Source organism: Momordica charantia (genome assembly GCF_013281855.1).
Source record: "Momordica charantia cultivar OHB3-1 chromosome 10 unlocalized genomic scaffold, Mcharantia_2.0 BLBB01000010.1, whole genome shotgun sequence".
In the NCBI taxonomy this organism is placed as follows: domain Eukaryota; kingdom Viridiplantae; phylum Streptophyta; class Magnoliopsida; order Cucurbitales; family Cucurbitaceae; genus Momordica; species Momordica charantia.
In genome coordinates, this window is record NW_028275158.1 from 18598382 (window position 1) to 18610605 (window position 12224).

General features: G+C 38.1%; 1 protein-coding gene and 1 pseudogene across 2 annotated transcripts; both read right to left on the reverse strand.

Annotated features, from left to right (window-relative positions):
- Positions 1 to 21: 21 nt before the first annotated feature.
- Positions 22 to 699, reverse strand: LOC148208729 (uncharacterized). Its single transcript, XM_088119170.1, has one exon. The coding sequence runs from the start codon at positions 697 to 699 to the stop codon at positions 22 to 24; it is 678 nt and encodes a 225-aa protein (XP_087975296.1).
- A 4080-nt stretch (positions 700 to 4779) lies between these two features.
- On the reverse strand, positions 4780 to 10942 carry LOC148208730 (uncharacterized; annotated as a pseudogene). Its single transcript, XR_015788522.1, has 7 exons — positions 6968 to 10942; positions 6623 to 6891; positions 6474 to 6508; positions 5603 to 6340; positions 5243 to 5517; positions 4950 to 5159; positions 4780 to 4872 (listed from the first exon to the last, which is right to left on the reverse strand). The product of XR_015788522.1 is annotated as an uncharacterized LOC148208730 (transcript).
- Between the last annotated feature and the right edge of the window lie 1282 nt (positions 10943 to 12224).

A 12224-nucleotide genomic window follows, 5' to 3' on the forward strand; every position in this document is an offset into this window, starting at 1 on the left:
GCGTTGTAGGAGAATGTGTAGTTAACGACCAGAAAGTCCACCATCTTGGTGACACTCTTCGACCCACTTTCCGAATGTTACTGGCAACTCTATCCTCCCTTCGGGGATGACCCGTTCTCCCCCAAATCCTACCAGTGGTGCCGAACTACTCTTGAGCACCTTTTCTCCTAGATCCATAGCTTTATAGGCTGTCCAGGAGATGATATCCGCCGAGCTGCCCCCATCCACCAAGACTCGATGTACTTTAACATTTGCTATCTTCAACGTGATAACAAGTGCATCGTTATGAGGGTGAAGGAGGTGAGTTGCTTCGTCTTCCGAAAATTCAATTGTCACCGGCCGGTTTGTAGTATACGCGTGGTAGACCTCATTTTGCTCGCGACTCGTCCTAGCTTCACGCACATCTGCTTTCCTTTTTCTCCCGGATTCTCTTTCTATGGGGCCCCCCATTATAGTTCGAATCTCTCTTGCGGGAGACTTGTCGCTTTCGCCGTTCTGGGTCGCTTTAGGTTCCTCTACATACTCCTTGAGGTAGCCCCTTCGGATTAGTCCTTCCACCTCTTCTTTGAGATCAAGACAATCTTGAGTTGCATGGTCGTGATCCCTATGGAAAAGACAATACCTGCCTTTGCTCCGCTTAGCTGACGGGGCCTTCATCCTCTCCGGCCATTTAAGCAACCTTTGGTCTTTGATCTTCATCAGCACTTGCTCGATTGGAACGGTGGTCGGGGTATACTTTTCAAATTTTCGGGGTGCATCTTTCTGGCTACTCCGATCCCTCTTCTCTCATCTCGACCCCTGGGGTTTATCTCCCGACCTCTCCCTCTTTGGGTCGGTTCGCTTTCCGTCAGGTTCCCTTTTTGAGTAAAAGAACTCACCAGCGCTCATGTACCTCTCGGCTCGGCTCAACGCCTCCGAGAAGGTGTTCGGTGTTCTCTTTCCGAACGAGAATGACAAATGTTCATCCCTGACACCAGATATGAAGGCCAGCAGAGATACAGCGTCTGTAAGGCCTTCTACTTGCAGCTTCTCCTCGTTGAACCGGGCTACATAGTCGCGTAGACTCTCTGTCATCCTCTGCTTAATGGTTAAGAGATAAGCCACGGGTCGGCTCCGATACCGCCCCCTACAAACTGGGTCACGAATGCTCTGGCCAAGCTCTTGAAAGTCGAGATCGACCCTCGTTTTAATTGTCGAAACCATATTCTGGCCGACCCGTTTAAAGTAGTCGAGAATACCCGGCACCTGACTGCTTCCGACACTCCGTAGATATCCATCCATTCCCGATAAGCATCTAGATGGTCCACTGGGTCGGTCGTCCCGTCGAATTGCTTCACCGTGGGTAGCTTGAATTTTGGAGGGACCTTTTCTCTCATGATTTCCTCCGTGAATGGTGAGTTGGCTTGATCCAGTAGTTCTTCGAGGTCGAATCCCTTCTCCTTGTGGCTATGTCGCTTCTCCGAGGACTCTGGCCGATCTGCCGGTTTGCCTTTGTCGAGACTTATCGGTTCAGAGTTTCTGTCATCATGGTCGCTCTTGCCTCCATTTGGTGCCGGGGATTTATGTTGCTTTTTCGTCTTTCGATGGTCGAAAATTCGGGTTCGTCGCCTGGTATTTCCACCTATCCGCAACTTGCTCCCTACACTGTTCGTTGACTCCTCGGTATCGCTTTCCGCTGGGCCCTTCCCCTTTTTCGGGTCTCTGACAAGGGGCACTTCGTCGGACTCCTGTCGCTCGAATTGTCGAAGGACTTGGGTCATGCGTTGAAGCATGCCCTCTACCTTGTCTTCCAAGACCGCGAACTGCTTTTGGAATGGCTCAGGGGTCATTAATGCCTGCACCTCGGGCAACCCTCCTGACGCTCTTGGTTTGGCTTGCTGGTCCCATCCTCGGGTCCTCCAACCTGGGGGTCGCCCAAGTTCAGCTTCCTCTTGGCAGAGCAGTCATCATCAGAGCGTCGTGGACTCCTCTTTGGTGTCATGTTGCTCAACTGGATGCTTTAAGTCTTCCCCACAGACGGCGCCAATTGTTGATGCGTGGATTTCGGTCCTCCGGTTCTCCTCCTCGCACCTACCAAACTTGTTGATCCGGGACTAGTACTTGCAAAACCAGATGAGCTAAACCGGTGCGACACTAGTCACACGGGCTCCGATGCCTAAGTTAGCAGGAGGATAATGTGAAATGTAGCTAGTTTTAGATGCCTTTACCTCTAAGGCTGGATCGCTACTTATAGTCGCCAGGTTGTTCCAGAACATTCCATAGGTAGCTAACCCTAATTTCGTTGGAGAGCCTGGGCGAAAACGTGGAAGGAAGACGAAGGGCCGGTGGAGGGCCGTGGGCCGTGCCACGGGTCGGGGCCGAGCCACGGGTCGGGACCGAGCCCCGGGTCGGGACCGAGCCCATCGCAGCCCAGTGGCTTCCTTCCGATCTTCACCTGTACCTCGACTTTCGGTTTCCATTGCATAACAATTATTATTATATTTGGTTATTTCATGATTTCTCAAGCATCATCGTCGTCTTTATCATGAGTTCTAGACAATACATGTTAAATAATGACATATCAAGTTTTTCTTCCAATTATAATAAAATTAAATAAAATCAAAACTAAGCTCAGATAAATCAACCGAAACCTCAGGCAATAAGAACAATAAAAAGATAGGGAAGATAAATTGATACCAGATTTATACTTGTTCTCTGTATATTTATTTTAAGACAATGGGTAGGGAAAGAAACTTGATGAAATAGGCTGTTGGGTTTCTTACCTCTCTACGCCCAGTAACTCATTTCCCTTTTTAACACTGACTTTTTGGCTCCATATTATTTTCAACCCAGATTCCTATCTACATTTGTAGTAGACAAATTTTACTATAAAAACTAATTAAACACCAAAGTAATTTATTATTTAAAAATTATTTTGTACTAAAATATATATAACAAAACTACTTCAAACTATTCGCTACAAAGTATAACTTAAACATAATTCAACTAGTTAAAGACATACATTATCTACTACCAACCACCTCAATAAAATCTAAAATTCAACATGTACATGAATTAAAGAGGCACACACTACAACAATCAGGGGTTTCAGCGACGAAAAATTTTCGTCGCCAAAAAGAAATTTTTGTCGCTGAAGAACATGAGCGACGAAAAAATTTTCGTCGCAATTTTCGTCGCTAAAACTGAGTCGCTAAAGAGGTAAAGCGACGAAAACGCGCGTTCGTCGCATATTGGCGACGAAACTCAACGTTTCGTCGCATCTGCGACGAATACCATTTTCGTCGCATATGCGACGAAGGCCATTTTCGTCGCATATGCGACGAAAATCATTTGCGTCACATTTGCCCTTCTGCGACGAAAATGCCTTCGTCGCATTCTGACCATATTTTCCCCAGTTTTCCTTCTTCTTTCATTCTAATTCTCCTTATTATGCAAATGTAAACACAAATGTTTAATCGACATCAAAATTCGTCGCTAAATTTAAAACATTCAACTTGCTAAATTACTTAGATAATAATATGAATTTCATTAAACAATATATGTCATTGAAAACATATACAAGTTTCTGCAAATAAAAACAATTCAATTAGAGTACGTACATATAGAATGAAATTTCTGAAAATTAAAACAACGAAATGTCTACCTAAATTTAGAAATAACATTTTCCCTCCAATCGAGCCAAGGTTACAAAATATGTTTCCACCATATATCGTTGCATCAATCCTGTTCAAAGAATTGCATCAACTATTATTGTAGTACAAGTATTAAAGCCTACACTAATAGACAAAATTAAACAAACATACTAAACCAATTTTATAAACACACCTCATTTGTCAAATAAACATATATAGAACAAAAACTCAAAAATCCAACTAATTTCATAAAATTGAACCACAAAAATATATATGTTTTCCTCATTCAAACCCGAGAATAATAAAAAACAAATGACATAAGCAACTATCACAAAATCTATCAAGAACTATTCAAGAACTTATGCACTTACTTAATCATAACATACTTCAGACATACATAAATCATAAGATAGAACACGGAGAACACTCTTTAAACCATACTCCCTCCTCAGCCACCCCCCCACCCTCCTCTTTATCATGATTTCAAACATAAATAAATTCAAAACATCATACATACTTCAGGTTTCATTTCAAACTCTTGGCGTTGCCTTTCTAGCCATTGTTCAGTCGCTTGTCGTTCAGCTGCCAATGTTCTCTCTAATTGTTGTTGTGTCTCCTGCTGTTGAGATTCAAGTTGCTGTTGAGTCTCTTGTTACTGAGTCGCTAATGCTTCCTCGGTTCTTGCTAGGCGAGACTCCAATGATTGGACGTAGTCCTCTGAGTATTGCGATGATGCTTGACTTTTGGGAGGTTTTGGTCCATATCTCATTCCTATTATGTAATTTGATCTTTTTCCAAGCACCATCGTCATAATTTCTTGGTCCGTTTGTGGTGGTCCGTAAGAAGCATGATAGGCTTGTAATGTAATCATTTCTTCCTAAAAAAAACAATGGTATCGTAAGGAATTTTGAAATATATCCTATATCAATGTACTAAAACATTAAACAAATACTTACATAAGCAGCTTTGGCTTCCAGGTTAATCCAATCTTTTTCCACGGAATAATGTGTCTCGTAGAATACTTGAATGGGACTTAAATATGTCCCATCTTCTTTTTTCTATTCCAAGAGATTATTAAATCATAGTAAGAAAAATAAGAACTTGAAATATAGAACCAGGATAATTCAAATAAATGATATGTTCACACCTTATCTTCTCGATGACACTGAAATGGCTTCGGTCCACCTCGATGGTTGAATCTCAATTTACTACGCGCTAATTTATTTTTTGCAGACTTCTCCTACAAAAATAAATATATAGTTTCAAGATTTTATTTATAAAAATGGTAACTTTGAATCAACATCATATTGTAATTACCTTCCATGCTGGAGATTCCCATCTATCGCATAAAACATTCCAGTCCTCGGGTTTAATGTCTCGATAGGGTTTCTGGCGAGCACGTGTTGGATCCTTAAATTTCATATAGTACTGATGTAACCTCGCTCGATAATCTTTAAATCGAGTTCCAATCTCATACACGATATATTGATAAACATGGTGCTGAGATATATCAATATTAAAATCATTCTGCAAACGTACCAAATAATACTAGTTAACATCATATTTGATTAATGAAATACAACAATTATAAAATAAGAAAAAATAGTTACCAATAATGTTTCAATGATCATGTGAAAATCATTCCTCGGTATGTCTTTCTTTTTTGCGTATTTTACATCGATCATGTTGCGGGTCAGGTAACCAATTTCACTATTGAATGAAGTTGATCCAATTGCAACAGGTCTCTCTTGTTCCTTTGTCCATTAGAGTTTGATTTTTCCAGCACGCTCGACAACTCTTGTTAAGAACTCACCACGAGTTTCAACACGACCTCGCGTGAGTCCGACAATGATTTCATCACCTTCACTGTCCGATGACATTATGACTGCAAAGATTGAACAAGAAACAAAACAAATTGTTAGGATTAGTATGAATCATAAATTATAAGCATACAAAAAAATATAATATACCATATCGGAGTACTCGTCAATATCAAAGTCATCGATTTCATCCGACGATGTTGTATCTTCATATTCATCTTCATCCTCATCCTCAATTTCGTTTTCAGCTTCATCAAAATCTAATACTATCTCAAACGTACCATTATTGTCGGATATTACACTTGGGTCTACATCTGCTCTATGAAATGTTTGTGTTTCGAGATTCACTTCATCCACTACACATTGATTGATATTGACTTCGCATAAATCAATCTCTTCTACTTCAGGCACATCCCATAAATGTCTATGTTGAATTCTCTGAGCTACTTTCCATCCATTACCTAACTGGAGATCATCGACATAAAATACTTGTTGTGCTTGAGAAACAAGTATAAATGGGTCGTCCTTATACCCTAGGTTACGCGTGTCTATGCTTATAAAATTATTATCCTTACGAACATAATTCTTCTTAGGATTTGTGTCATACCAATCACACATAAATAGAAGAACTCGTTTCTCTTTAATGTACTTCAATTCAATAACTTCCGTAATAATACCGTAGAAGTCGGATCTCTCATTATCATCTCCACCAAATATACACACTCCACTATTTTGAGTTGTACAACGACTATCCCGCTCAATTGTGTTGAATCGAACCCCATTAGAAACACATCCATGATACGAGTTTACTCGACGTTCTGGGCCACATGCTAGTGTATACAACTCATGCACAACTTCATTTGATGCTGAACAAACTTGAGATTGCATCTGAAGAAAGATTTTTAAAGAAACAATTGGTGAATATAATTTCATCAAATCAGGTTTCAACTGTAATCCAGAGAACTCACTTTTCTTTTAAACCATTATGGGAATAAGATCTCGTGAAGTCTGGTGAGATTACCACTATTTCCATGTTGAAGCTCCATTTCGTGCTCTCTACCCAATGATTTGAACAATTAATAGATTTTTTAAGTAAGAATAATTGTGTAAATGTATAAAAGATCATACCGTCTGTATTCATCAACTGCTTCGCAATTACTTAAGACATACCAATGAGCTTTTGTAACTCAGTATGCGATAATTGTTTCATTTTTGAACCACCAATTGGACGTGCATTTTGTGAAAACACAGACAAACATCCATTAGAGTTATTCAAATCTCGCAGATCATTATTCCGAACTGGCCTATTGAACTTTGTTTCAATTCCATTCATGTACATCGAACAAAATGTTAACGATTCATTCGCAATGAATGCTTCTGCTATCGATCTTTCAGGTCGCGCTTTATTACTTACATATTGTTTCAATGTCATCAATCTCCTATGAATAAGAATTATTGTGACCATATAAATAAATATATTAAAAACTAGATAGCAAAATGCTAAACATATCGTACCTCTCTATTGGATACATCCAGCTATAACCGACAGGTCCAACAAGTTTAGCTTCTTCTGGTAAGTGGACAGCTAGATGAACCATGATATCAAAAAAGGATTGAGGGAATATTCTCTCGAACTTACATAAAATCAATACGATTGCTTCTTGTAGCTTACTCAAAGTCTCAACTTTTAAAGTTTTCGCTATTTAAATCTTTGAAGAAATCTGACAATTCTGAAATTGCAGACCTCACATCTTTGGGCAAAAAGGGTCGAACCCCCACTGGTAAAAGTCTTTGCAACAAGACATGTGAGTCGTGACTTTTTAGTCCATATATCTGGCCATCTTTACCACTAACACATCTCGATATGTTTGATGCAAAACTATCGGGAAATTTTACCGTTTTCAAGAAGCTACAAAATTTCTTTCTTTCATCTACTGTTAGAGTGTAGCTCGCATGTGGCTTCACCCATTTGTTCCTGACCTGTTGAAGATGCAGCTCTTTACGGATGTTCAACCTCATCAAATCTCTACGTGCTTTATCAGTGTCCTTCGTTTTCCCTTCGATGTTTAACAGCGTGCCCATTACATTATCACAAATATTTTTCTCGATATGCATAACATCAAGTTTGTGTCAAATCTTAAGATTAAACCAATATGGTAACTCAAAAAATATACTTTTCTTCACCCAATTTACTTTATCATGCGATCGCTTTCTTTTCCATTGTAAGAGGTTTACAGTTTTACCAAGTGGTGGAAAATCTATAGATTCTAATTGGTGAAGGACATCAAATCCAGAAAAATAACGTGGTGCAGGTCTATATTCTGCTTCTCCATTGTATTGTTTACTCTTACGCCAAGGATGATCTTTATGCAAGAATCGACGATGCCCCATATAACATATTTTACTATGCAATGGATCAGATGTAATATCTTCGTTACAAACTGGACATGCTTTGTATCCTTTCGTACTCCATCCCGACAAATTGCCATTTGCCGGGAAGTCATTGATTGTCCATATCAAAGCTGCATGGAGTCGAAAGTTCTGACCACTGCAGGCATCATATGTCTCAAAGCCGATACTCCACAAATCTTTCAATTCATCGATCAATGGTTATAAGTAAATATCTATATCCTTTCCTGGAGCCTTTGGTCCTGGTATGAGTAAGGACATGAAGATATATGCTTCTTTCATACATTTCCAAGGTGGCAAGTTGTATGGAATTAACATTACAGGCCACGTGCTGTAAGTCGTACCCATGATGCCATATGGATTGAATCCATCAGTAGCCAATGCTAATCTTACATTTCTTGGATCTTCTGCAAACCATGCATATTGTTTATCAAAATGTTTCCATGTCTCTGCATCTGCTGGATGTCTTAGAACTCCTTCTATGTTCTTCCTCTTCTCCTTGTGCCATCTCATGTCTCTTGCCGTATGTTTTGACTGAAATAATCTTTCCAATCTCGGCTTTAATGGGAAATGTCTCAGTATTTTTTGTGGAATTTTTTTCCTTTACTGTTTTTTGTTTTGTAACGATATTCATTGCATTGCGGACATCTGTCTACTTGTGCATTTTCTTTCTAAAATAGCATACAGTCATTCTTGCAAGCATGTATACTTTCATATCCTAAACCTAAATCACGCAACATCTTTTTTGCACCATAAGAAGATTCTGGAATTTTAGAACCATTTGGAAGAGCTTCCTTGAGTAGTTGCAATAACATATCAAATGACTTATTGCTCCAATGATTAAGTACTTTAATATGCATTAACTTAACCAAGAATGTTAATGAGGAAAATGATGTACATCCACGGTATAGTTCTTGGTTAACTTCCTCAAACATTGATTGAAACTTATTACTTCCACTTTGCCTATTGTCACTTGATCCAATCTCAATTGAGTTATCTTGACCATGATATACCTCACTTGTCAAATCATTCAACATTTCACCAATTTCATTTGCACGATCTACATTTTGTGTGGTGTTTTCATTACGCATCATATAAGTAGACAAATCTACTGTTTCTCCATGAAAAATCCATCTACTATAAAATGGAGACATTCCATGTTTGTACAAATCCCCTTCGACATCATCCGGTCGTTTCCATTTAGTATTTCGACATCTCTTACATGGACAACGTGTAAACCCTCTCTCGTCTACATGATTCTTAGACAATTCAACGAACAAACGAATTCCTTCTTTATATTCTTTGCTTAACCTATTCGGATTTCTTATCCAAGTTTTATCCATAATTTTCCTAATAAATCATAGAATACAATGATCATTAACATAATTAAACAAGTGCAAAAAGATTTGAATCAAAAAATCACAACAAAAATTTGTACTCCTTCGTAGATAAAAATAATATTTTTGTTAACAAAATTTAATTTTGAAGTTGTAAAAGAAGGGTAGCCCTATGACTATGAGGTCCCACTCCCAACTAAGCCCTTTAATTTGTTGCTTCAAATCTAAACACACCCACTTTTCAACTTTGTTATAAATCACCAAATACACATACACACACCAACAACAACTTGCAAATTTCTAACTCAAAATAATTACACACACAGAACACTTTTCAACTTCTGCTTCCACACACACAGATCACAGAAAGAAGAAATTCAATTAGGTGTATGAAGAGCAAGATGGAAAAGCAGGGCACGTGCTGTACTAACTCAACTCTGTTTTTCCAAATTATAATAATATCCCACATTTTCACTCTTCTTTTTCCTCTCTTTTTTAACAACAGTTTCTCAAAATAATTACACCAAAAAAACCCTGTTTTTTATTCTGCTTCTGCTTCTGCTTCTTTTTATCTCTTGTTCTTATTTTATGACATTGAGTTTTTTCTTTTTTGTGGGTTTTTACGAAGTTTATGTTCTTAGTTTTACTATATTTGGGAGCTGAATGAGTGGGATTTTTTTATTTTTTATATAATTTAGTTTCAGGTTTTCCTTTCTATCTTCCACACTCGAGTTAACCCTTCTTTTTTCTTTTTTTATTTTTTCTAAAATGGGGTCGTCTCGTCTTCTTCTTCGCGGCTGAGATGGAGCCACAATGATAAGATTACGAGCAACACAAACGCTTCCACATTCTACCAAAATTATGGACGGTATGAAGACAAATCACATGAACAATTCAATTCAACTAAATGTCAAAACCCTAACAAGGCACTGTGTGGTTCATACTTCCTCACCCAAATTTCGCATCCAAATATCGAGGCCACAGCAACAGAGAGGCAGAGAAAGAAAGGAGTTTGGAATTGTACCTGAGAAGGAGAAGAGGAAGTTGTTTCAATGGCCGGAGAGGACTATGCGGCGCCAATGGCGGCGAAGACAGCGGCGGTGCAAGTGAGAGTGGGTAAGCCGATGAGATTCCGGTCGATGATGAAGAACGTTACGCCAAATAAAGAAGGCGGCAGCGGCAACCGGTGAAGCTGAATCGGAGGAGGGCGGCAACCGACGGTGGAGAGAGTAAAGCAGGGACGCGATGGTGAGGACGGAGACAACAAAGAGACGCGATGATGAGAAATTAGAAATTAGGGATTTCGTGTTGGACGACGAAAGTAGACTTTCGTCGCATAAATATGCGACGAAATCTTTTTGCGTCACATATTTGTGCGCATTTTGCGTCGCATATGTATGCGACGAAACTACTTTGCGTCGCATAAATATGCGACGAAATTTTTTTGCGTCGCATATGTGCGTCGCAAGATATGCGACTAAAGTTAGTTTCGTCACTAAGTTTAGCGACAAAAGCTTTTTTCGTCGCGTTTTTTGGGACTAATTGTTTTCGTCGCATTATTTTCGTCGCTGAAACATAGATTTCTTGTAGTGACAGGGTCCTTAAGTATTGAGGTGATAAAATATTTGGTTTCTCCATTAGGGAATGTGTAGCCATCTTCCTCATTATAAAAGAAACTTGAGAGTTGATCAACATTTATCACACACGAAATGATTATGTCTAATCAATTATTGTTTAATTTCACATTGTCAAAATGTACGGATTTATCAGATACAAAGTTGAAATATCAAAGTCCTATTATTATCAACAATTGAATGTTGATCTCTAATAGGTCAATAAGAGTAGGGACCTATTAGACATAAAATTGAAAATTTTTTAGACCAATTAGATAAATTTGGTTAGATTCTTTTAAATTTTAGACTTATTAAATATAAAATTTAAAAATTATTAAATACTTTTAACTTGGTATTGAATATTAAAACTAGTGGCTTGCTTTTAGGAGACTGAATTTGGCCCGAACGACAACGTTGCACAATTTCCAACAGAGATTGTTTGTCCTCATGTAACACAGTTGGGCACAAAAGATAATAATACAGATTTTTTTAACCTTTCACCAGCCTCCACTACGTGCTCCCCTTGAATGGGCAGTCCCTGTCCTTTCTGCACAACATTTGCCACCGTATTGATCGACCATAATGTTGTTTAATCCATAAAGATATTTATAATTCTAAAAATAGCACCCCACAGCATAATCTAACTAGTTAAAGCATTTATATCTAATTAGAATGTCGTGAGTTTAAATCTTTCGTGTTATATTTTTTACTCCAAAGAAAAAAGGAATTTAATAATCGTAAATTTGAATTTCCATTTATGCTCGAAAGTTAAAGCGACGATCGATATAGGAGCTTTAAAATATAAAAAGAATCAAATCCAGTGGGATGCCAGAAAATGACGATCAATACCTTTCTATTAGAATCCCAATAGTTTTATCGTTTAAATAGTGTTATAGAATCCCAATAGTTTTATCGTTTAAATAGTGTTATGACCAAGTTGTTAAATGGTATGATAACTATATTAGGTAGGGAAAGGCATTTAGTAATTTAAAAAGGTATAATAGAAATGATCTATGATAACTACTCCAAGAGGGGACAATAATACGGCTTAGGGAAGGATAATGCTCTTAGGTGTGAAATTAATAATGTCAATGTTAACTTAGCTATGCAGTAATTCATACTGTCTAAGAAGTCAAGAATTTGAATATGTCATTCATATTTAATTTGTTGTACTAAATAAATAATAATACATAAATATAATAAATTTGTATCTATCAGATGGTACAAGTGTCATATAACTATTGGGCTCTGATGGAAAAGATTGAGAGACTTACCAAAGACCTCATGTACGGTGAAAGAATTTTTACCAAGGATGGATAATTGAATTTCATATTGCTTAACATTGTCTCTTAAATAAGCGCAATCCATGGCTCAAACATCTTCCCAACAACTCCTTAAATCTTTGGTAGCGTC